At 51.2% G+C, this 26175-nt stretch overlaps 1 protein-coding gene across 1 annotated transcript in view; it reads left to right on the forward strand.

Moving 5' to 3' along the window:
* The window catches only part of RAB11FIP3 (RAB11 family interacting protein 3), a 77619-nt gene that overhangs the window by 35680 nt on the left and 15764 nt on the right, over positions 1–26175 (forward strand). The window contains exons 5-9 of the mRNA XM_033102110.1: positions 3219–3312; positions 10722–10813; positions 17494–17705; positions 21085–21234; positions 23134–23268. Of these exons, the coding sequence (XP_032958001.1) occupies positions 3219–3312; positions 10722–10813; positions 17494–17705; positions 21085–21234; positions 23134–23268 (683 nt within the window). The remainder of the gene's footprint in view (positions 1–3218; positions 3313–10721; positions 10814–17493; positions 17706–21084; positions 21235–23133; positions 23269–26175) is intronic.

Consider the following 26175-nt stretch of genomic DNA (forward strand, 5'->3'; position numbering starts at 1 on the left):
CCTTAGCCCCAGAGTTTTGAAATATCTCTAAATATTTTAGGAAGTGTATCAAAAAAGCAATGTGCTTTTAAAAATTACTAAAATATCATTATCACACCTACAAAAATGAACAACAGTTCCTTGATATAAAATATTCATTCAGTTTTCAGTATCCAGGATCAGTATTCAAATTCCTAATTATCTTATAAATGTGATTTTTAAAAAACAATTTATTTGAATCAGGATCCAAAAAAGTCCTTACATGGCAGTAGGTTGACATGTCTCCTGGGTCTCTTAATAAAGGTTTCCTTCCCTTTTTTTTCCCCCCCTTGAAAATAGCAGGTCACTTATCTGTCTCTTTCAAGGCCCTCATGGACTTTTGCTGATTATATCCTTGCGATGCTGTTGAAACGTGTTACTTTGATCACCGTGTTTCCTGTAAATTAGCACTTGGATTCAGGTTCGATTTAGGTGGTGTCACACGCTTGCGTCAGGAGGCACCTGGGGTCTGGTGGTCTGCCTCTCTGTGTCCTTCGGAGGCACTGAGGGTCATTGATTATGTCCAGTGCTTCCTGAAGGACCGCAGGCTGGTACATTCTAATTCCATCGTTCCTTCTTCGTTTCTTGGCTGGATCGCTCCTTAAAGAACCCTGCCCCTCCTGACTCCCATTGCTTGCCCTGAGTTGCAGTTTGTACGGGAAAGGCAGGCTAACTGCTTGGTTTTTTCCCTTTATTGAGTAGTTTTCATAATGATAAATTGGTTCACTAGTGTCCTCCAATGATGACTAGTTACTTTTTTTTTTTTACCATAATTTATGCCTCCCTGGGTTGAAATGCGTTTGATGTGTTCCAGTCCATTGTAAATATCATTCTCATCAGCTCTCATATTGTCTTATTTTTGGCTGTGGAAGCCTCTTTAGATTGGCTCCTGAGTTCTTTGACGTGACCTAATAAAGTCTTTGATAGTTTCTTTGCTTTCAGGTATTACAAGCTGTTCCAGGCTCAACTTGCACATTTCCTGGCATTTCTCCAAGGGTCCTTGTTCCTTTTAATGGGAAGTGGAGTTTAAAATCCACAACTTAGAAACTACAAGTGCTCACTGTGGATTGGACAGAATTAGAAGATTTTTGTTTTATTCTTCATCTATCGTGAGTGATTCCTCATAGTGATACTTAAAATTCCAAGTCAGGATTATAGGGTGTTTGTCTACTCTGTTCAGTTTTATAGCATTTTCTCCTTTTTCAATCATGTGGAGGACCCCAATTCTCAACAACACTTAGAACGATGGAATTAGAATATTTCTTATTACTTGGTGTTGCTGCTGAAAAGGTTAATGATAGTCTAATTTTCTTTTATAAAGTCACTTAATTTTTACATAGCTAGTCAAAAGAATTTGTTTTCTTTTCCTTTAAAGTCCAAGAAATTCACCAGATTAAGTCTTGGAGTAGGTCTTTTGGGGTTGGGAGTTGATATCCTTAGGTACCCAATGTGTTCTTTCAATAATGTATTTTTTTTGTGTGATTTTTTTAGGGAAATTCTCTTAAATATAGTTTTAGTACTTGTTCTGTACCTTTGCTTTGGTTTTTCGTCTCAGGGACTTGTTATCCATTCTAATACGGTTTTGCCTTACTTCAATATTTATCACTTTCTCCTGAATCCTTTTTTATCTCTTTATTCATTTATTTTTAAGAGCTTTATTGAAGTGTAATTTATATGCCATAAAATTCACCCACTGTAAGTGTACAAATCAACGAATTCTAGTAAATTTATAGAGCTATGCAGTCATCACCACAGCCTAATTTTAAAATAGTTCCACACTTCCAAAAAGATCCCTCGTGCTGTTTGCCGTCAATCCCACTTCCACCCCAGAATTCCCAGGCAACCACTGATCTTTGTATCTCTGTAGATTTTTCTTTCATGAAAATGTCCTATAAATGAAAGAATATAATTTGTAGTCTTTTACGTCTGGCCTTTTTACTGAGCAGAATGTTTTTGAGGTTCATTCATGTTGTAGCGTGTCAGTATTTCGTTCCTTTTGGTGGCTGAATGACAGTCTGTTGTATAGATGGACCACATCTTGTCTTTCCTTTCCTCAGTTGATGGACATTTGGGTTGCTTTTGCTCTTTTGCTGTTACGGTTAATCTTACTTGTTGTAATATTTGCATACGCATCTTTGTTTGGACCTGTTTTCCTTCCGCTTGGGTCGATACCTGAGTGGAGTTGCTGTGTTGTATGTATGGTAAGCTTATGTTTAACTTTTCAGGTAACTGCCAAATGATTTCCAAATTAGCCAGACCATTTTACGTTCCTTCTAGTGATGTATGAGGTTCCAGTTTTTCCACATCCTTGCCAACCTGTGGTATTGTCAGTAGTTTTGATTATAGCTGCTCTAGCGGGTGATATCTGTCTCATCGTGGTTTTAATTTGCATTTTCCTTAGGACCTTTGAGCATCTTTTCGTGTGCTTATCAGCCATTTGTATGTCCTGTTGATGAAATAACTGTTTAAATCTTTTGGCCATTTAAAAAAAGTGTGTTTTTTGTCTTGGTACATTGTGAGATTTCTTTATGCATTCTAGATAGAAGTCCTTTATCAGATATGATTTACAAATATATATATATTTTATTAATTTCAGGTGCACAAAACAGTTTTCTCTCAGTCTGTATTTTCTCTTTTAATTTTGCTAAGGGTGTCTTTTGAAGTACAAGTTTGACATTTTGATGAAATCCAGTTTATGCTTAGAAATATACATGTATCTTCTTTCTGAAGAGTTTCATTCTCTGTAACACTCGTGTGAATAATCCTACTTACTCTTTTTGATTTGTGATGTGCAGGGTCTACTTACCAAAAATATTTTTACTAAGGACTATGCACCGCTGTGAGAATGGATGAGTGGGTCTGTGCTGTGTATAATGGTCGAGGTACTGTCTAGAATAATACCTAACACCTCAACGCTGGTGATCTTTCTCTGCAAGAAGTGCGGCTATTGGCTTTTGAGAGCAGGATCTTGTTCCATGACTCGTGGTCCCATGTGCGGCTGGCGCCCTCTTCCCAGGGAACCGCCCGTTCTCTGGCTGGAGCCGTTGGTGGCCTTTGGGTCAGAGGAACCGGTGGCTCTTACTTTCAGCACCACACCTGGCAAGTGGACTCCTTCTTTGAATGTGCATGATACCCCCCCCCCCGACCCCACACCAATTTGGAAAAGGCTTGGGTAACATATTCTCACTTGGCCGTTGCAGGTGAAGGATTTAACGAAATACTTGGATCCCAGTGGGCTCGGCGTGATCAGTTTCGAAGACTTCTACCGAGGGATCGCAGCGATCAGAAACGGAGGTCAGTCATGCCCACAGAGTGCTTCCCTGCCCCCCAGCCACCCCTTCCAAGGACCCGCCTCCGCAGGCTCCTTCTGTGGAGCTCGGCATCTTGCCTTCTCTTTGAAGCCCCTGAAGTGTCCCAGGTTGCAGGATGCATTCTCTCTCCTTTCTTGTTCTTGGCTCCTCACACACCCTGTCTTCCAGAACTGACCGACTCAACTACTTATCCATAATGTTAGAAAGCTACTGCCATTCCCCCCACACTGTTTTTAATGATAACTTTCAAACCTACAGAAATAACGAGACTTACGCAGTGAATCCCCATCTTGTGTCTCATCTGTATTCCACAGACAGCATTTTACTGTGTCTGCGTTATCCACCCATCGTCCTGTCTGTCCAGCAGTCCATTCTCTTTTCTCTAATGGGGTGCCTTTCAAATGAGTAGACGTCCCTTCTCTTCCCTAGATACTTCAGCATGTGTAGCAATCATCACTACCTAGAGCTCAGTACTTGTTTGCAGTCTTTTTTGAGTAAAAATTTACCTACAGTGGCGTGCACAAATATTATGTGTGCCACTCTGTGAATGTTTTTTCCCCGTCCTTCCACGTGCACCCCTGCCCCCCAACTCCGGTTCAAGCCATTGTTTCTCAGTCTAGTTGTAGGACCCAGCTCCCTGGCCCATGCGGGTATTAGGAGCCTTGCGCTCCCCCTGGCTGAGGCATTCGGTTGCCAGTCGTGGGTCGGCTGCTCACAGCAGCTCACGGCAGCTCTCGCCGGCTGCTGGCCACTCACGTTGGCCACACGCCGCTCACAGCAGCCCACAGCAGCTCATGCCAACCTCCGGCTGCTCACAGCAGCCCAGCTCCAGGGAGAGCCGTTGTTCACAATCTTAGGTGTAGAGGGCGCAGCTCACTGGCCCCTGTGGGAATGGAGCCTGTGACCTCAGCGTTAGGAGCGCGCCGCTCCAACCACCTGAGCCACCGGGCCGGTCCCTTCTGTGAATTTTGATAAATTCTTCTGCCTGGTAACGCAGACCCCTATCGTGGCACACAGTTCCCTCACGGCCTTCCAGGCTCACCCTCCCTCCTTTTGCCACCTTCTTTGTTGTCGCCATAGATCAGTTTTGCCTCCCGTGGACTTCATGTAAATAAAATCATCAGTATGTCTGGCTCGCGTCTGGCTTCTCCCTACATGTGATGTTTCTGAAACCCACCCGTGTTGTTTCCAGTGTCAGGAGTCTGCTGTTTTCTCGTGGGGGGCGCTCCGTCGTCTGCTTGCACCTCACGCTCATCCGCTCCCGGGGATGGACACTTGTTTTGGGCTAGGATATTTCCAGGTTGGGGCTCTTATGACTAAAGCTTCTAGTGACATTTGTGTCCAAGTCTGTGTAGACACACGTTTCTGTGTCCTCGGGGCCTGTAACTGGTCATGTGCCTGTGAGCTTCGATTTTTACAGAACTGCCAGACATCCTTCCAAGTGCTTGTACCATTTTGCTCTCTCACCGTTTGCCCATAGCGCCCTCTGCAAATGAAATTCTGAAGCTCTGAGGAAATCTTTCTTTCTCATTCCCCATCTTCAGCCAGGTGGTGTGGGTTAATGACTCAGGATTATAGGGTGTTTGTCTACTCTCTTCAGTTTTATAGCATTTTCTCCTTTTTCAATTATGTGGAGGACCCCAATTCTCAACCACACTTAGAACGATGGAATTAGAATATTCCTTATTACTTGGTGTGGCTGCTGAAAAGGTTAACGATAGTCTAATTTTCTTTTATAAAGTCACTTAATTTTTACATAGCTATTCAAAAGAATTTGTTTTCTTTTCCTTTAAAGTCCAAGAAATTCACCAGATTAAGTCTTGGAGTAGGTCTTTTGGGGAATGATCTTCAGGATTATAGGATTATAGGTGAGGAAGTCAAATTAAAAAAAAAAATTCAAATTACCAAAGAAAAGCCAAGTCAAGCTGGCAGCCCTGAGTCGGCCCAGCAGCACGTCCGATGTACAGTCGGACCCCCTATAATCCTGAAGATCACACACCACTGAGCCCCACAGGGGTGGTTTGATGGTGGTGAGAAGTCACCAGTCACAGGCTTTTTCCCTCCTTCCTGCACCTTGGCAGAGAAAGCGGGGCATAAACAGACTCGGGAGGGCCCGTGGTCATTGTGGGGCCTGGTCGAGGGGTGCCCTTGCAGCTGAGGTCCTACCAGCAGTTGTTGGTGGTCCCCTATCTTGTCTGTCACCTCCCCAAAACTATTTGCCCAGCAGTGTCATATAGACATCGGGTTTCCTAAAACACCCCATCCCAGGTGGCTCTGGGTAGTCCTGTGGATGGAGCCCTGCGTGATACTGCTTGTTCTTTCTCCCAGTCTGTCCACACACGTGAGCAACGGCACCGCCCAGGGCCCCCGTGGTGAGCTAGCCGCTGGGGTGCTGGTGCGTACAAACATGCAAGGAGCGAGGGGACAGCAGGGGAGTTGGGGCTGCTGTCAGTGCCGTGGGTGGCCCGAGCTTATGGCCTTATCGGCGGGTCGACGGCATCTGGCATCCGCGTGTTCCCAGGGATTGAATCCAAAGGGACCATTTGGAGCTCTAGGCCTTGGACATGATCTCCATACCTGCAGCAGGGGGTCGAGACTGGTCTTGTTCGGGTTTGGGTGGTCGAGGAGCCCAGATTCTTCTCAAGTTTCAAGCCTGGGCGCAGCCGTGGCAGCTGGCCCGGTGGGAGTGTCAGGAAGGAGCCAGGGACAGTGGCCAGAGAGAGATGGTGCCGAGGCCGTCTGTCCGTGCTGCTCTGAGGCCCTCGCTGAGCCCAGTCCCGGCTGGTGGCCGCTCTGCTCTGTTGGGCCATGGTTATCAGTGCAGCCTGGAGCAAGCTCCTTGTAGGAGTTCCTGGGGGCTTGTGCCCTGCAGTCAGCATGTGCTCCCAGAAAACCGTGACTCGGGCAGCGCAGCCCCGTCCACTGTAATGAAATGCTCCGGCCATTGACCTGCCTGGTAAGGGAGGAGAGCTGATTCTGTCTGTCAGGCAGGAGGGGTTGCTGTGCTGGCGGTTGTCTTGTGGGTTGCGTGTGTCTTGAAGTTGAGTGACTTAAGGAGCGTGTAGATGTGTGTCGGTCTGGTGAGAGAAAATGGCCATCTGAGAACGGGCCGTCTCCTGAGTCCTGACCTTGCCAAATGATTCCCGCCCGCCCCGCTGCACTCAGACAGGCCCTCTGCCCACGCTCCTCCCTCTTCCTCACCTTGGCCTGGGCTGTTCCCACCGCAGCCAGGGCACCCTGTGTCCTTCCTGGGCTTGGCAGAAAGGACCCCAAGGTAAGGCCCAGGACGGATTTGGGGCCCTCTGTCTACCTGAGAGGAGCTGGCCAGTGCTCTGCTGTCTCCATCCAGAGTTCGCTCCAGCCTGCTCTCCCGTTTGGACCTCTCCGGGTTCCCCTGGCCTGCTACACCTGCTTCCTACCCATCCTCCAGGCGCCTGGCCCTCTGCACCCCGGTTTGTCCAGCACCTCCTCCTGTTTAGGGGAGCAGCCCAGTGCAGAGGGCAGGGGACTCGACTGGACCTGTGCTCTGAGCCTCCAAGTTAGTTCACCTTGGGAAAGTCCTGTGTCGCTGGTCCCCACACACCACTGAGCCCCACAGGGGTGGTTTGAGTCTCTTTGTTTTTACATTCTATTTAGTAATGTTTCCACTTTGATTTAATTAAAAATAAAACCTCCAGGCCAGTTCCGGAGTTAGCATAGCTGCTCCAGGAAATGGTGCTGTCTTTTCAATGGGAGAACATTCTGGAATAGAAGCATCCCCTGAGGGTGGGGCTTGGTCTCAACATGATGCCACTTCGTGGGGTGCATTGCAGGTGTCTCCTCCTCCCCCACCCTGATTTTAGCCTGCGTAGAGCAGACCTCTGCTCCTGAAGTGAGGCAGTGGGCCCTGGACCTGGGGTATGTGGTTAAGGGGGCAGTGGGGTGGGGGCCACGGACAGGGTTGGTGAGGGGGGTGGTCCTGCCAACAACGGGGCAGGGTCCCTGGGTGGGTGGGCTGAGGGGAGCACGCTTTGCACGTTGCAGAGCAGCAAGAAGGCCAGTGTGACTGGTTCGGGCAACCGGGATCAGAAGGTGGGGGTAAGGCCAGGCTGTGGGCACCGTGTGAGGACTCAACTCGTCAGGAGGCCTCGTGGTTTGACTCCAGCCCCAGGCTCACCAAGGGGCTGGTGGGTGCGGTGGTCCCTGGGCTCAGTGCCATCAGAGCAAGAACCATCTCTTGGAGTGGGCGTGCGTGCTGGGCCTCCCGCTGACCGCAGCTGGTGTGGGCTTCGGGGAGGCAGTGCTGGTGGGGATACCCCACCCTGTACGTCGGACGTGCTGCTGGGCCGACTCAGGGCTGCCGCTTGACTTGACTTTTCTTTGGTAATTTGCATTTTTTTTTTTTTTTTTTTGTAATTTGACTTCATCATTTGAACTTTGGTTGGGAAAGGAGAGTGAACATAAAATTAGAGGCAAAGCAAGTCAAAGATAATTTTGAAATTGTTATTATAGCATTTGGAAGAATGGAAAGCTCGGTTACCCACACTACATTTCAGCTCAAGTTCACGCTGGGTCTGGCCCAGCCATCGTGCCATCGTAGCCGCGCACAGCCTGTCGCGTCTGTCAGACTTCTGTTCTGCATCTAGCAGCGGCGTAGCAAGTGACACGATACATTGACCCAGTTTGCAGGGAAAGGCAAGGAGATTGTTACTGTCACCACCGCAGGCCTTATTTCAGGAATAGAATGAGATAGAGAGGGAATTGTTACAAATAGGCCATTCGCTGGCTCATTCCCTCCCCCCAGGCTCGGAAGTGTAAGATAAATGCACATTTAAAATGTCCATTTAATCGAAAAGGGTTTTAGTTCTTATAGAGAAAACTGATGGGAGCATCACATTTAGTTCTCATCAAGAAGATAAAAACGCCGTGTTCACATCGCTTCACCGTGTGGGGCAAGACCCCGGGATCACATCCCCACCGCAGGAATCTGCGCATGTCCACGCATCTGAAATGCTGGGTTAAGTTTTGAGGGTTTGAAGTTCTGTGTTTCAGTGTTTGGAAGTGCAAGCAAGACTGTTACCACCTGTGAGGGGGAACTAGGCCAAAGACATCTAACCGTTTACAAAATGCGTGCGATCCCACACTGCACTGGGGGCAGGATCCTCCTCCATTTCCTGGCCCAGAAACCAAAGCCTTCTGTCCACAGCAGCCCTCTCCTCTTCAGGAAAAGCACGCGTGGTTCTGCTGTGGTTCACCTGCACCAAAGTCCCGGGCCTCTAGGACTGTCGGCCGGCCGGCGTGGGGACAGTGAGGGCCGATTCAAGGCTGGCACCGCCCACCTCAGGTCCCGCTTCCACGCTCGGAGGCTCTTTCAGTCCTGGAGTCTAAGCCACTGAGATATGTAGCTACACTCCCAGGGAAAACTAAAAACAACAGCAACAGAGGTCCCTGTGATTTTGAAAACAAAAGCCACGTAAAGGATTTGGATATGAGGACCTTAGTCACCACTGCCGAGCAGTATTGAATCGGCAAAGGTGTCTCGTCATGAGCGAATGCATAACTGCTTGAATTTGTACACTTGTTGAGGGAAAGCGTTTTTATTGTTTACATGGAGAGAGCCTTTAAGAAACTGGACGGAGCGGACACGTGTCCTGCTCTGTGGTGAGGGTCGTTCAGCGCCCATCCTCCCTTCCCCGGTTATACGGGCTGCTGTAGTGACTTCAAATCACTGACCCCTCAGAACCAGGCGGGGGGCATGGCTGTTGGGGGCCAGCATTTTCCCACGTGGTCCAGATGCCAAAGAAGGGCTTCTGGCCAAGCCGGCCGGCCATGACCGCTTCAGAGTGCTCCTCCCAGGAGCGTCCGGGAGGCTCGCCCTTCCGTTCAGCCCTCAGAAGACTCCCCTCCATGTTTTAAATAAGTGCCTGATGTTGTGTTCCATTATGTGAAACATTGAGTAAGTAAGGGATTTAAGTAGCCGATACATTTTAAATAAGTAAGTACTACTGCGATCTGTTTTCTGTTCACACTTTGACTCGTAACGTGTGGGTTTTCCTCAACAAGCAATTCTCCAGTTCTCTGCAGATACCACCTGGGTGTGCCACAGTTTAATTCGCTTTGGCACCAACCGCTCAGAGTTAGCACGGCCCCACTTTAGGTGTCCACGTTACCCACACTGTCTGACACGATCCCCTCCTCAGGTTCGAGAATTTGCTGTAACGGCTCCTAGAACCCCGGGAAGCCCTTCAGTCCTGTCACCAGTTTATTGTAAAGGTTTCAGTGAACAGCCAGGTGAAGGGTCCAGAACGCAGGAACTTCTGTCCTTGTGGAGTTTGGGATGCACCACCTCCCGACGTGTTGCTGTGCTCACTAACCCAGAAGCACTCTGAACCCCCTCATTTAGGGTTGTTACGGAGGTTCCACTGCACAGACACGATTGAGTAAATCGTGGGTCATTGATGATTGGCTCAGTCTCCAGCCCCCTCCCCCTCCAAGGATGTGGGGGAGGTGAAAACCTCCAACCATCTCATCACAAGGTCGGTTCCCCTGGCAACCAGCCCCCATCCTTGAAGAGTCACCTCATTGGTTTAAACCCAGGTACAGCTGCAAGAGTTGAATAATACCAGATGCTTTTCTCACCCCATCACGCAGGAAATTCCCAGGGTTTTAGGACTGTGCCAGCAACTGGCGTAAAGACCAACTCAGTGTTTCGTAGGAGCTGACAGCATCACAGCAGTGAGGCAACCTGAGGAAGCGAGCCTCTTCCGTCACCTGCACGTCCTTCGGAAAGTGTTCTGTCTGCCGTGGCTGGGAGACTGTGGAAGCCAGTACTTTTTCTTTGTGGGAATTGGTCATGTTTCAGGAGTCATGTTTCTGTTGCTGCTGTCAGAATTACAGTCTGTCCATCCTGAAAAGATTGCTTTCCCTTTAAACCTTTTTTTTAAATTATAAAATACAACATTTATTCTAGAAGATAAAGTTAAGCAGAAAAAACAAGAAAATAAAAACTGCCCGTGAGTCCAGCACCGAAAACAAGGTGTAGTTCCTTTGGTGCTTTCATCATACCTACACCTCCCCAAACACGAACAAATGGTTTAAAAAAACTAAGCCTGCACCTAATACCTGTCGGTGCCTGTGAACAGTATTACAGAGCTGATACAGAGCTGTTTCTCTGTTGTTCACAACGCCGTCCAGCTCTTTTATGAAACAGTTGCCATTTGGCCTCCACGCTGCCACCTCAGAACCCCGGCACGAAGTTCTGGGACCCGCTTTCCGATCCAAACCACCACGCTGCTTGCTTCGCCCTGGGTTTCTCACCCCCCAACCCAGGCCCCACTGAGCACTCCCGAACTTTCGCCCTTAACCTGTCTGAATGGCTGGCTTACCTGCTGAGTCTGGTCTTCTCTCCCGCAGACTCCGAGGGCCCGCTGTGCGGCGTGGCGCCAGCCCAGGACGAGGAGCCGCAGGCCTGCCCCGATGAGTTCGAGGACTTCGTTACCTTTGAGGCAAGTGGTTTTCCGGGGTGAGCGGAGAAGGGATTGGCCATCGCACCTCGTCCTCTGTACACGCCGAGGTCCGCTTCACGTACTGGGCCCCTGGGCGGTTTGCGTAGGAAATGGCCTGCCGGGCAGGGCAGGGCTCCCTGCTGTGGTGCACACTGCTGGGGTGCGGGGGGGACTGCGGTTGGTGGGTGCTGGGCTTTGGGAGGCTTGCGGCTGCAGCAGGTGGTGTGTGGGTGTCTCCTCTGAGTGTTTCACACCTGAGGTCTTGGCAGGAGGTGGCACGGGGGGCCTGTTAGTGGAACGACAGGCTGAGTGGTTAGGGCTTTCCCGTGATGCTGTCCCCTTCTGCCAGCAGGGGACGTCTTGTGACGTTTTTGTTTTATCAAATTTCAAGCTGTTTTCTGGGTTCAGGGATGTTGGACTAACTCCTCACTGTCCTCTGTCCCCTGCTGCCCCGAAGAAGCCAGAGTTGCTATAGTTACATGGTGTTGCCTGTAAATGTGGGTGTTTTGTCCTCTGACAAGGCTTGGGGAAGATCTGTGAGCACAGCCACAGAAGACAGACCACCGTCACTTGTGCCACCAGTTGGTGGGGACAGACACCAGGAGGCTGGATCTGGAATTGTTTTTTCAAATACACGAGAAACTCCTGAGTCTTTGAAGAGCTGTGGAGACTCACTTCCTGGCTGTCACTTCTGCCATCACAGACCTCGCCCAGGCCACCTGGGCGTGTTCACCCTTCACAGCCTTGTCCCAAAGTACCAGCCCAGGGCAGGGACCACCCTGCATTGTGTCCCCTGTGTTCATTCTGGGTGTGACCCGGGGGTGCCCTGACCTGGCATACGAAGGCCAGTACCCCCTGGGCCTTGTACTGACTGCCGGGCACAGAGCGGCCTCAGTGTTCAGACCTCAGACATGTCAGCTTTCACATGAACTGCTGCCCTCCTGCTATAAAGAGGCTGGTTCTGTGGCCTGAATAGTACCCAGCTGCCTCTGCAGGGAGGTGTGCAAGGCTCCGTGTGGTTGGGCACACCTCGAATTTTGCAGGAATGCAGCTGGGTCAGGGGAGAGCGTTCCTTTCTTGTTTGAAGCACCTGGGGGATTGCTTTCCCGGCAGTGACCCAGGGTCCTGTCACTTGGGGAGTTGGCCCCAGACCCTTATCACATCTCCAGTGCACATACTTTATCGTCGCTGTCCTTTGTTCCATTCCTCTCTCATTTCTGCTAGGGCATGATATCGCTTTTTTCATATTTTATGTGTAGGTGGCGTGTGCGTTGAAGGGTGGTCCCCCAAAAGATAGGTCCACCCAGAACCTGTGAACATGACCTCCTTTGGAGAAAAGGTCTTTGCAAATATGATTAAGGTCAGGATCTCAAGATGAGATCGTGCTGGGCAGTGCCCTTAGACGAGCAAGAGAGATGACACCCAGGGGAGAAGGCAGCGTGAAGACAGGCAGAGGCTGGAGGGATGAGGCCACAAACCCGGGGCCGCCGGGAGCCCGCAGACGCCAGAAGAGGCCGGGAGGAAGAATTGAACCCTGCTGACACCTTGATTTCAGACTTTTGGCCTCCAGCACCTTGAGAGAATACATTCCTGTTGTTTTTGGCCACCCCGTTTATGCTAATTTGATGTCGCAGCCCCAAGAAACTAATACAGTGTGTTGTTATTCAGGAGAGTAAAAGGCGTCAACATGTTTTTTTACTTCAAGTTGCCATGTGGTCCGAGAGGGTGAGCCAGGCAGGAGTGCTGTTTGACCCTGGCCCCTTTTGTCCTCGGCGCGGGTGGCCTCCCCCCGCCCCACAGCCCACGTGACTGGCCCTCCACCTCCGTGGTGGACGGCCCTGGCGGTGTGCCAGCTCCCGCCCCACACTTGTTGCCTTTGGAAGGCCCAGTGGGAACCTGACGTTCTACAGGGTGTGCAAACGGACTGCTTCTCAGGTTTTGAGATCTTGAGTTTTGCAGAAGGGAAGAAACATTTCTTTTAAAGTGTGTTTGTTATTTAAAAAAAAAAAAAGACTACACCTTATATTTTAGAAGTTTTAGGTTTACTGAAAATGGAGCAGGGGGCACAGCGCGTTCCCGATCGCCCCCCCACACACACTCAGTTCCACCCAGAACCTGTGAACATCCTGCCCTGGTGTGATAACGTTTGTTACAATTGATGACCCATTACCGAGACGTCATGAACTCAAATCCATAGTTTCGATTCGGGTTCAGTTGAGGGTTTACAGTCTGTGGGTTTTAGCAAATGTGCAGTGTCGCGTAGCCTCCATTGTCGTAGCGCACAGAGTAGTGGCATGGCCCTAAAAATCGGCTGTGCTCCCCTGATTCATCCCCGTCCCCACAAACACCCAGCAACAACTGATCTTTTACCGTCCCCATCATTTCGCCTCTTCCAGAATGTCACCCTGTTGGAGTCACACAGCGTGTGGCTTTTGCTGACTGGCTTCCTTTGCCTGGTAATATGGGTGTCAGGTTCCTCCATATCGTTTCATGTTTTTTAAGAGTTTTAGATGTAAATGTTTAGGGGAGTGGAACTAGGTACAGAAAGATTGCTTTCCTTTCAAAAGACGCATGTACATTGTGTAATGGTAACAAGTCTAATAAAAAAAATGGAGAACATGTGCGTGACGTCCAAGTAGCACATTTGGAGGTCCTCTGCCAGCGAGCTTCAGAGCTGAGTCAACCTCTCACTGGTTTTCGGGCTGGGCACGTGACCCCGTCGGCCAGGGGACCCTGCTGTTCACCTGCCAGGGGTGTTCAGCGGGTCCCGAAACTCCCAGCCTTTCACCAAGCATCCCTTCGGCTTGGTACTTGTAACAGACGCTCCTCGGAGAAAGTTCCTGATGTGGCGAGAAAGTTCCTGATGTGGCGTCTCTGAGAAGGGGAAGAGGTGAGGAGGTGACTTCAGGTTTGGCACTGACATTCAGGGAATGAGAAAAAAGCTCAGTCCCTGAGAAGCTGAGGGCGGAGTGCCGGAGCCCTGCAGGGGGCGATCTCGTGCACCAGGGTTTCTGGGAGAGGATGGGCCGTCACGGACCTGGCCTGCCCAGAGCCAATACGAATCGTCGCTGCTGTGCGTCCTCTGCCCCTCCCCCTCTGCCACTACCAGCACGAGATTAGCGAGCTGCCTTCATAAAATGACAGGGAAACGTGTCTTGTGTGCACACTGTTACCAGAGGGCTAGAGAAGCAAGAACAAAAGCCACTCTGTTTTGAGACCTGTTTGTTGGGAATCCAGCGAGCACACTTCCTGAACTTTGCCCCGTCGCCGGGCCGGCACCACCGAGGTTCAACGGAGCGCGTCTGGGAGCAGGTTAAACTTTTCCCCAGGGGATGGACCTCCAGGGGAACACACGGGGTTTGCAGAAATGCTGGCACGGCTTGTCCGTTGAGAGGCGAGTGACCAGTCTGAAGGGAAGGCCCCAGCGCTGCTGATACGATGGGGGGGCCGTCTCCAGGAGCACCCCCTGCCTGAAGGCATGTGTGGAGCCCGGCCCTGCCTGCAAGGGTAAGAGGAGGCAGTGCTGGGGCGGGACACCAGCTCACACCGTGCCCGGCCTCAGTTTCCCTCTGAGGGACCCCGGGCACGGTTGGCCACACCTGCATTCCTCCCCCTGTACGAGGCTTCCTTTGTCTGCATGTCGGCAGATCGTTTGTTAGCTGGTGAAGGTTACTTAACATGTTGCGAAGTTTTCTAAGGTGCACTTAGGTTGCCACCTGAGTTCCTCTTAACATGTGTCATTTGTAAACATTCTTAAGGGTGGCAGCATAGAGTTGTGAGCTTCTGGGCAGAACTGGGTCCTGTCTGGCAGCAAATATAAACGGATGGACGTGTCTGTGACCTGCTCTCATATTTGTCCAGTATATGACGGGTGCGCGTGCACCAGGCTCTAAGCTGATTCGGCCTCTCTTGAAAAGCAGGTGTTTATCCACCTGCCCTGGCTGACATGTATTCGGGGCGACTTTGTCCAGTAGATGCTGACCCTCGGGGGCCGCGCAGGTGGGGCAACACCTGGGAAACGAGCCATCTCTGTCCTCCCGACGGCTTGGCCGTCCCTGGCTTCGTCCTGGCTGCTCGCGGAGCCCATGGGTCTCCTGTCCGTGGCCCTTTGGGCCTCTGTCTGTGCCCTCAGGCAGCGCAGGGTGTCCCCGGTTAGAGGCTGTTTACCGCCCGGCACCCCCACCAGGGCGTCTGTCTGTAGCTGTGCTGTGGGGACAAGACCTCCATGACCCCTTTGGTTGATAATTTGGGGCGAATTAAGGAGTAAGTACAAACATAAACCTTTTGTGAAGTGGGGAACGGTGTTCCTCTGCGTGGAGGGGAACGGGTTTGCTTTGGAAAGGAGAGTTGAAGGTGGGGGCGCGTTTGCCCGCCTCTGTTTAAGAGGTGGGGAGGTGCCCAGAATGGAGGCTGTGAGTGCCTGACTTGAGGGACGCAGCCAGGTCTGCAGTGTCTGCCTCCTGATTCCCGTGTCAGTGGAGACTGTTTCCATCCGCAGCTCCAAGGGGGGCTGTTGGCTGCAGCCCCGGCCTCTGCTGCACGATTGATGGCAGCTCCTTGCAGGTGAAATAAACAGGCCCACGTGCTTGGACCTTCTTGCCTTCCCTGGGGAGAAACACCAGCTGGGTGCAGAGTTGATTTGCTCTTAGAGACGCTGAGCTGCCATTGAGGGCCGGGGGTCCACGCAGCCCAGGAAAGAGCATCGTGGATCTGTCAGAGTGCTGGCCGGGGGCTTTTTAAAAGTTGACCTCAGGAGTCAAGTTCTGTTCCCCACAGGTAACCATTTTGGAGGGTCCCCAGTCAGTGTCGGTGGGGGGCCCTCCTTAGCCCTGTGTGGTGAGGATTAGGGTGTGGGCCCTGCTTGCTTCCCGGGTTCGAGGCCTGAGGCTGAGGTTCAGCAGGTCCCTGGGGGATCGTCCTGCAGAGAACAGCCGGGCTCTTGTAGGAGGTTTCAGCTGAACACTGACTAGCGAACTGGTCTTTGTCATTGTCTGGTCTTTGTCATTGTCGTTAGAAGTCTGAGGAGTCTTCCTGGTGCCCTTGGGTGATTCTCGGGCAGTAAGTACCCCACGTGAGTGAGCAGTGCCATCCAGGCAGCTGACGAGCAGCCCCCATGGCAGGAATTGGCTGTGGATTTTGTGCCTGCTCTGTGGTGCTTCCCTCAGGCCAGCTCCTGACATGCTGGCACCTGCCCGGCTCGGACAGCCCGCCTCGGCCTGTGCAGCTCGCAGGTCAAGCACAGCCAGCAGGTGCCTCTTCAAGTGATTTCCGGGTTTCAGATTTGAAAGTGAATGTGGTTGCCTTCGATTCCAAGGAAGATTGGGCTTTCCCGTGGGAGTATAAATAACGCCATTGAACACCCGAGGAGGCACATCTCATCTCATTCCCTATTTTATTCTGGCCCAATAAGCTGCTGGCAGGGATTCTACCCGCCGCGACACGTGAACCCCACAGTCTTTCAGTTTATGTTTCTGCACCCTTTGTCGTTTCTCTTGATCCCGTATGGTTGCAACCTGGTGAGATCAGCATGTACCCCCCGCCGTTTTACAAATGAGACCACAGGGCTCGGAGTGGTTGAGAACCCCAGTCTAGGGTCCTATGACTGTAGACAGCGGACCAAAGATGGACCTCGGTCCCAAAGGCCACACCAGGCGCTCGCCAGCTCGGACATGGCACTTCGTGTCTCTTCAATGGGAAAAGTACCCTCGGGACATAGCCTGGCGAGGCCTCTAGCTGCCCCGAAATGTAGCCGAGAACCGGTGACTTTTGGTTACCGCGGCCCATCTGAGCACACTTTCCACCTCCCGTGATGGGAGTACACAGTGCACCTCTCTCCCGTGACTTTCTGAAATCTTACTGTTTGCAGATCGTTAACTTCCGAATCTTGCAGGTACGACATGTTGGCTGCTTTTCTTAGCCAGCACAATTGTGTTTTAATTAAAGGTGAACTTATCAATTGAAACTGGCCCGTTGCACGGTTCTTTCGTTTTAAGTTCATTTTACAATCCACGAGTATGTCCTGCCTGCTGTGTGCCAGGCCTGTGCTAGGTGCTCAGTCCTACAGGTAAAAATAACAATGTTTAGTGGGAAAGGAGACATTTAACCAGTGAACGTAATCGACTGGTTAAATAAATAATGGATTAATTAGTATTTTGAGGTTAGACCACAAAATGATTGAATGTCAAACCAATGGGCTGAATACACATAACAGATACTCATGGTGACTTTTTAACTCGAAAAGGCATATTCTTCCCCGATTGGATGCTAATTATTTGGGCATAAATCTCACGCCGGAAGCCACAAAATGGGTGGCTCTACCGGAATTGGTCACGTGTTAGGATGCTTTGTATCTGTTTTAAGTATGTTTATATAACTAACTTTAAAAATTACTCCAATGGTTTTTTTCCTACACTTGGACATACTCCTCTTTTTCATTTTTAAAAACTATTAAATTGTTTCGTAAGCTAATGTTTCTGCTTGGAAATTCAGTAGGGACTTCTCCCGATTGAGAACCCACCCCCCCCACCCCCCCACCCCCCAATCCCCGGCCACCGTGTGGCCGTTTCGATTCCCGCAGCAGCTGTCGCTGGGCTGGGCACGGGGGTTTATTGTATCGCTCACCACCCATGGGCACTGTCATTTCCAGGGCGCCGGCACTGACTCCTGGCGCTCTCTCCTAGGCCAACGAGGTGACAGACAGCGCGTACATGGGCTCTGAGAGCACCTACAGCGAATGCGAGACCTTCACCGACGAGGATACCAGCACTCTGGTGCACCCTGAGCTGCAGCCCGAAGGAGACGCGGACAGCGCGGGCGGCTCGGCCGTGCCCTCCGAGTGCCTGGACGCCATGGAGGAGCCCGGCCACGGCGCTCTGCTGCTGCTCCCAGGCAGGTCTGTACCCCGCCCCGCACGGCCTGGACCCTATGCCGGAGGCGCCGTGGGGGGGTGTGATGGGCCATGTGGGTGCCAGCGGGGCTCGTGTCGGAAGGGCTTCGAATCATCCCAGGGCCTTGGAGAGCGTGGGGACCTGCCAGGTAGCCCACGCCCCGCTGCCCTGAGCCGCCTCCCGTCACAGCTCACCCACCTGTCAGGAGAAGCCCCTCCTGCTGACAGCAGATGGCAGTGGTTACAAACGCTGCACAGCTCCGCTGGCTGCAGAGATAGAAATTGTAGGAGAAAAACTTGAACTCCGCCTTTTGAACTTTGTCCTCACAGTTCTTTTTTTTTATTTTAACTTTTTTTTTTTTAATTTATTAGGGTGACAATTGTTAGTGAAATTACATAGATTTCAGGTGTACAATTCTGTATTACATCATCTATAAATCCCATTGTGTGTTCACCACCCAGAGTCAGTTCTCCTTCCATCACCATATATTTGATCCCCCTTACCCTCATCTCTCACCCCCCACCCCCCTTACCCTCTGGTAACCACCAAACTATTTTCTGTGTCTATGATTTTTTGTTTCTCATTTGTTTGTCTTGTTCTTTTGTTGTTTTTGGTTTATATACCACATATCAGTGAAATCATATGGTTCTCTGCTTTTTCTATCTGCCTTATTTCGCTTAGCATTATACTCTCAAGATCCATCCATGTTGTCACAAATGTTCCCGTATCATCTTTTCTTACCGTCGAATAGTATTCCATTGTGTATATGTACCACAACTTCTTTATCCATTCGTCTATCGAAGGACATTTTGGTTGTTTCTCACAGTTCTTACAAACCTGGTAAGACCCCATATTCAGTAAACGTCTTCCGGCAGGGTCTTAAAACCTCATCTTTGCAGCACGCCTGACCAGACCTCCTGTTTCTGCACCCCCCTGCCTGCCCCAGGTGCCCCTAGGCATTTTTAGGACCAGAGAGAGAAGAGGGCCGAGTGGGACAGGTGCTGGTGGCCCACGTGGACCTGAAGGAACAGCTTGCGGTTTTGCCCTCTGCGGCTGGGGGAGCCACCATGCTTAGCAGCCTTGGAAATGTTTGGTTTTATTTTGTTTCGCTCATTTTATGTCATTTCGTTTCTTGTTTGGCCCTCACAGAGTTTTTGTTTTTTTCTCTGTAATTGAAGTATTGCACAGTGACCTGCCTGTACACCTGTCATAAATGTGCAGACACACCTGCATCCAGGGACCCCTCCTGCCCCCTCCCAGGCATTTGGCTCCTCAGGCAGCACCACGCTGCCTGGTTTTGTGCCTGACATGCTGCGTGACCACACTGAAGGGTCATCTTACGCCTGTTCGCTTACCATCGTGGCTGTGAGACTCAGCCATCTTTTTGTGCACAGTTGTAAAGCATTGCATTCATTATTATTAGACCATTCCACTGTATGAATATGCTGTGTCTTTTTAACTCACTGTCGGTGAGCACTTGGGTAGCTGACAGTTTGGGTTTGATGAATAAAGCTGCTATAAACATGACCTGTATTTTAGCGGTGTGTCCGAAGCACGTGCCGTTTGGCTGTCGAAGTTACTGCACTTCCCGCCGTACAGACGGTTCCAGACAGGGCTTACAGTTGTTACACACCTGCCAGTGCTGTCTGTGGGCTCTGGTTGCGTCCCCGTCCGCGGTAGCACTTGGCGTTGCCTGCTTTTTCATGTTCGTTTTCTGGAGGGCGTGGACTGGAACGCTGGTTCAGGATAGTTCTCATTAGCGTTTCCCAGGTGACACAAGGGTGATCACCGTTCCTTCCTCTCTTGCCCATTAGAGATCCTTTTTTGTGAAGTGGCTGTTCATGTCTTTTATCCATTTGTTTCTTGCAGGGGTCTGTAAACTTTTTCCGTAAAAGGCCAGATAATAAAATTTGTTTTGGGCTTGCAGGCTATGGTGGCAGAGTTCCAGAGAGCGGTTTCCAGGCTCTCGGCCTCACTTGGAAAGGTGCTGGCTCTGGTAGTAGATGGCCATCAGCTGTGACTAGTTGGCCGTCAGCTGTAACCAGTTAGCCATTGGCCACTAATATAACTGCCGTGGCTGAGCGAGCAAGCGCGGATTGCAGTTAGCAAGTGGGGTCAGTTGGCAGAGAAGTGGACGGCAGGTTGCGGATCGCGTGGCTCCTGCTTCCTGTGTCTCCAACCCAGCCGCCAGCGAGAGTACAGTGGTCTGACTCCCCTACCTATGGCTCCGTGGGTGTTCCTTTTTGGCCTCACCATGTCCTGCGTCCTTATGTGGGGAGCGGGAGCTGAGACCCCACATGACACAGGCCTTATCAGCTTGGTGGCTACTTCTCAGCTCTGCTGTTGAAGTTCAGAGTGGCACACAAGTGGGTGGCACTTGGCCCGTCCTGGTCTGTTGGTCCTGGTGTCTGTCTTTTTCTTCCTGATTTGTAGGAGTTCTTTATATATTTTAGATAGGAGTCCTGTGTTCCATATGTGGATTGCCGGGTATCTTTTTCCTGCTCTGTAGGTTGTTGCCTTTTCAGTTTCCTGGTTGTGTCTGGGAGGAACAGATGTTTTTAATTCTCCTCTAGTCCATTTTTTATCTGTTTTCCTTTTGTGGTTAGCACTTCTGTGTTGTTTAAGAAACCTTTGTTTACTCCACATTGCTGTGATGTTTACTGCTGCTTTCCTTTCTTTCCCCCCCTTTCTTCCGCCTCCCCCCCCACTCTGGTTCAAGCCGTTGTTTCTCAGTCTAGTTGTGTAGGACACAGCTCCCTGGCCCATGCGGGTATTAGGAGCCTTGCGCTCCCCCCGGCTGAGGCCGTCGGTTTTCAGTTGACGGTTGTTCACTCACAGCAGCTCACGGCAGTTCTTGCCGGCTGCCGGCTACTCACGCTGGGTTCTGGCCACTCATGCCTGCCACCGGCCACCCATGGCGGCACACGGTAGCCCATGGCAGCACACAGCAGCCCACAGCAGCCCAGCTCCAGGGAGAGCTGTTGTTCACAATCTTAGCTGTAGAGGGCGCAGCGCACTGGCCCGTGTGGGAATCAAACCGGTGCTCCAACCACCTGAGCCACCGGCCGGCCCTGCTCTCCTTTCAAAGCCTGTTGTTTTGACTTCATATGCAGATCCGTTGTCTCTCCACAAGTGATCTTTTGTGTATGGTGTGAGGTAGGGATAATTTTTCCCATATCGATATCCAATCAAATCAGCCTCATTTTGAAAAGATCGCCCCTTTCCTTCCTCCACTGTCCACGTGTCGCCTTGGTCCCATGAGGTGGTTATTAGAACATTGGAACCCACACATGTGGCTCACAGCACATTTCTGCTGTCACACCCTCGGTTCGGGGGCAGCCCATGGCTGAGTCAGAAGGCGTCATTTCTCTTTTGCCTTTGCAGATCCCACTTGCACAGTCAGTCCGTCGTCACGGTGATTGGTGGCGAGGAGCATTTCGAGGACTACGGGGAGGGCAGTGAGGCGGAATTGTCCCCGGAGACCCTCTGCAATGGGGAGCACGGCTGCAGAGACCCCGCATTTCTCACCCCCAGGTAATACAGCCTTGCACCTGTCGCTCTCCCGTTTCCCCATGTCTAGTTGTAGGGAACTTTCCGCTTTGCTTCGTGAATTGGCAAAAGAGAACTTATTTATTCACTGTAATATAATTAATGTACCACAGTCAACATTTTAAGATTTCTACCTGGGTGAAAGTTGGCTGAAGTTTCTCCCATCCAGTTACGTTCCCAGATCTCTGCACATGGAGGCGGCCTCAGCGGGGCCACGAGGCACAGAACCTGAGGGGGCAAACTTGGCTTTGCAGGTTCCTTAGGTACTCACTGTGGTTCTCGTCATGGTTTGTAGCCGGCTTTGCGGGAAGCTGCATGTATGTAAATGTGTGAGAACGTTTCAGTTCTACTCTCACGTAGAACATTTTAATTATACAATGTGGTGTTATCAATTATCGTTACCATGTTTTCCATCAAATCCTCAGAACTTATTCCTCTCATGGCTGAAAACCTGCCTTCGAGGGAGCCCTTGACATCACAAACAATGCTCTGCAGTCATTTCCTTATACTGATCTGACATCACCAACGGCCTGGGAAGTTCTGGCTTTGAGTAAATTGCACCGTGATACCTAATGGGCGAGACCCTCACTTAGCGAGCTGCTTCCTTCTCATAGGGCTGCACAGGAGGACCAGGGAGAACGCCGGCCCTTGTGTCCAAACGAGGGGCCTGAGCGTGCTGTGTCCTGTGGCCCGGCCGCCTTTCCCTGCTGACTGGCCCATCAGAGAACACGCCTGCATCTTCAGGAGAGACCCCCGTGTGGCTGAGCAGCCTGGCCTCTTCCGTCCCCTCTCCCATTTGCACCCAGTTCTTGAAATTCTCCGTCTTTACTGACCACAGTGGCCGAGTATCTTTAAACTGGCAACTGCGAGATTCTTCCTTTGTCCAGACTGTTAGCCAAGCCTAGAGGACATGGGTGGGGGCCCTGGCAGGAGGGTCTGCCTGATGGGTCCCCCCCTTGCTTTCCCCGTGTGCTGTTCCCTAAGCTGCCCACCAGTGTGGGTGAGGGGCCCTCCACAGGCATCTCTGGGGGTACGAGGTAGTGAGGCCGCGAGCCTGCTGCTGCCCACGCGCGTGCTGGTGTTGCAGCCGAGGCCAAAGGACTTGGCTTTGCTAAGTGTGTGTTCCTGTCCTCTACCGGTTAGCTCTACCCTTTTGTTTAGTTTGTCCCTGTCTCTTGCCCAGGGTTTCACTGTTCTCTGTCTCAAGTGTGACTTCTATGCTATAACCGACGTTTCATGTTAACTTTCCTTCCAATTGAACTTCCAGATTGGCTTTAAAAGCCTGTGGGTCCTCATGCCCCAGGGACATTGCAGCCTTCTGGCCGCAGATGTGTCACCAGTGCTCCTGAAAGCCCATTGAAATGAGATCGCAGGGAGACTCACAGAGAGCTGACTTGTTAACACAGCTGTTAAACCTGACAAAGTTATTGGCAATCCACAATCCATGCATAGTCTTCGATCCTGGTGATGTCTAGAGCAGTTATTAAAGCAGTTGCAGCACAGTGAGTGAAACTCTGCCTGGAGACATGCTTTGCTCTCACACTGACGAGTTTTTGACAAAGGAGGAAGCAGTGTGTCCAGGCACTTCTTGTTCCGGGCTTTCATTTCACAGTGGAGCTGATGGGTTACCCTGTTTCCTCTGAGCGCCTCACCAGGGAGGAGCGGAGGTGTGGCCCGGGCCTGCGGCCCGAGCAGGTGCGTGTCACAGGTCCTAGAAGTGACACTGAGGGAAGTGGTGTGATCGCAGTCTGAAAGATCTAGAATCTTCCACAGCCAGTTACCTGACAACATGCTTTTGCCCAGCTGATTGTAGCCCCGTGTGGCGTCCCGGGAAACCTGTTGGGTCCTTGCTGTCTCCTGAACTGACACTTCTCGTCTCTCTAGCGCCGACCCGCTTGCCGCCAAGCTGCACAGCATTCTTACTGATGAGGCTTTTGAGTTTTACTGTAGCCAGTGCCACAAACAAATCAACCGCCTCGAGGATCTTTCTGCTCGCCTGAACGATCTTGAAAAGAATAGGTAACTGGCCTTGTTCGGTGTTCAAGGCTGAGGGGGACTCTTGCCCGCAGTCCGCCCCCCCAGCCGGTCTGGTCAACTCTGGGGGGGCTTCCTCTGTGGACCAGAGGCGAGCATGCAGACGCCGGCCCCTTCCCTAGCCCTGCCCCCGCTCCCTGCACGGCTGAGCCTGTGGTAGTGCCCTTTGCCCCCCTCGCTCCTGTGTGCATGCCACGGTCTACTCAGCGGCTTCGGTCTCTGCGGCAGGAAGCAATCTTTAGATACTATGTATCCTGTGTGAGGAAATCCCGTGTGTGAAAGAAAGCCTGTGCTTCGGGAAAGAGACTTTCTTCCTTTTCCTAAAAGATTCCTTTCATTGAGTCCCATGAAACAGCACTGGGAAATTTAAAGTAAGATTTGGTCTTTTAAAAACAAGTCTGTAGTCAGCTTTCGGGAATGTTGGTTTAAATCAGGTGTGTATTCTCTGGGGGAGCCCCTCCCCTGAACTGGCTTTTGTAAGGCTGCCTCAGACTCCCTTTCCAGAAGAATCCAGCTCTGCTACGCGGGCATCTGCTGCTACTCCCTGCCCTCGCCAGTCTGTTCTCCTCCTTCTTCTGGGTCCAGTTTGTGTCAGACCATTAGCTTCCCGCTCCACCCCCGTTCCCCAAGCCCAGGTCAGGTCAGAGTTCCAGGAGGAGACAGTTCCTTTTGCTGACTCCTCACAACTCCACAAACTCCAATCATGGAAAACATTTCTTGGATCGTTTGCACATATTGACATGCTCATTAAGCATATTGTTGATTGAGCTTGTTGTATGGGCAAGACCCTAGGTGGGCCACTCTGAGGGCAGAAAGGGATGGTACGTGCTGACCAGTGGTGTGGGCTCCCAGGCGACAATCCGGGACAGCTTCCTGGAAGAAGGGGTGTCAGACAGGCAGTAGGTTACATAAATGCAGAAATGTGAACCATCCTGATGGTTTCAGCGTGTTTCGAGTAGTCTCCTACAAACTGCTTATGTATCTTGAGCCTGCCCCGTTACGCCTGCTGTCCTGCCTCTAGTGTCAATCCCGGTACATTTCACATCTGGGACACTTTTTCTTGTGTTCTGTGCAACACTTACAACACAGGCTGGAGTCCAGCAGGTGCCCAGTTGGGTGGAGAGGACAGGAGGGGACCTCGGTATCTGTGGCCCATCAGCAGCTGCAGAGGGAGCCCTGAGGGGTCCCAGCAGCAATGAGGAGAAACCGGAAATGCTCTTTGAGGGAGGCCTCCCAGGGAAACTTGAGAAAATGAGGCGTCTGGTGATTCTAAAGACCCTCTGGCCTCTGTTTTAGGGTAAACGAGTTCCACCTCCTGTGTGTTTGTTTCCCTGGGTGCTCTGGTGAGGCATCTTTTGTCCTTTCCATGTGGGGCCCTGCCCTCCTGCTGACTGGGTTCCAGTACGGGCACGTCATCTCTCATTCTCTGAAGATGTTTGGTGTAGACGTGCTCTTTTCCCATGTGGAGACTCTGCCCCAGGACTGCCATGGTCACCCCCGCGAGGCTTTGTGGGGCAGAGAACAGCCTGGGACGTGGCTAAGTTCCGCCAGTGAGTCCAGTGGGGGTCTTACCTCCAATTTCAGCTACCTGTTCCCTAAGCAAGACTCTACTGAGGTTGGTTAACGTGCTGCTGAAATCATTATTACATAATCAGGACACAACTGTCAGTCAGGAAATGGTCCCCTAAACACTCAGTTAAGGAGATCTGAATGTTGCCTGTTGGTTTCCTTGGAGTTGCCTCCGAGAAATTGTATTTGGTTATAGAGTGTGGAAGATAAAAGGTGATTGAGGCAAAACCCTAGCTGGAAGCTTTGACGTCACACACAGTTTCCACCCAGTGAGTCTCAGAAGATGCCAACCGCTATCATATTTTCCAGGTTTTGGAGACATTTTGTAGAAGTCTGCTTTCCCTTAGAGGTATATTTTCAAATTATAAACTCTGTCACTGGAACTGCCAGTCTCGTCCCTGAGAGGTCAGTTAGGAAACCTGAACAGTGAGTCTGTCCTAGCCTGTTCTTTTCAAGGAGTCTCCGTAGCATTAGGAGGAAACGCGATTTGTGTTAAAATACACAGTATTAGTCAGGATCCCATCAAAAGCGGGCGCTACACAGTGATTGGAACAGGGAAAGTTTCACAAAAAGAATGTCTGACTGTACCAGGGTTGGGTAGTAAGAGTCGAGAGGACTCGGAATACCGGAACGTCATCTGTGGGGAGCGGTGACATCCCTCCCTTTTGCAGAGAGCGTGGCCCTGGCACACTCTGTGGCAGACATGTCACTGGTGCCACACCTGGGGGACTTGTTGGGAATCTCCTTTCTAGAAGGTGCTGGAATACTGCCCCTCGGAGGGGTCTCACCAGGGATACTTTGCTACAAAACTGCCAGAAGATATGTCCAGGGAAATTCTGGGCACTGGGTGCTGCTGGGCACTGGGGAAGCTGCCCAGGTGGGATTTTGGAGTGTGACATATCTGTGCCTGAATTAAAACCGATGACAACACTTTGCGGTTTCAAACCAGCCCATGCCACGTTTCACGTAGGGGCCTCTGATGGCCAACCGCTTCGAGGGTAATTTGGCTTCAGAAGCTATTGGGTTGTGGCCAGTGGCTTGGACCCAGTGAGCCAGCTGGCGGGCTAGGTACTGGGGTCGGCCTCCGGACTGAGGTCTGATTGTAGCTTCATCGGAAATTTCCTTGGGGGGGAATAATGTGAATAACACTTGCTGAGGCCTTGACAAGCCCCGGCGATTGCTCCCATGTCCCTGAATGTTTTGCTGAGTGGGCCTTTCTCTGCATGGAGCTGGCCTCGCGAGCGGGGTCCTGCATGCCTGTGGACGCGCCCCCATCACCGTATCTCTTCAGCCTGAATTTCCTGTTTCCTCCCGTTCCTCCCT

The sequence above is a fragment of the Rhinolophus ferrumequinum genome (genome assembly GCF_004115265.2).
Source record: "Rhinolophus ferrumequinum isolate MPI-CBG mRhiFer1 chromosome 15 unlocalized genomic scaffold, mRhiFer1_v1.p scaffold_54_arrow_ctg1_1, whole genome shotgun sequence".
Lineage (NCBI taxonomy): Eukaryota > Metazoa > Chordata > Mammalia > Chiroptera > Rhinolophidae > Rhinolophus > Rhinolophus ferrumequinum.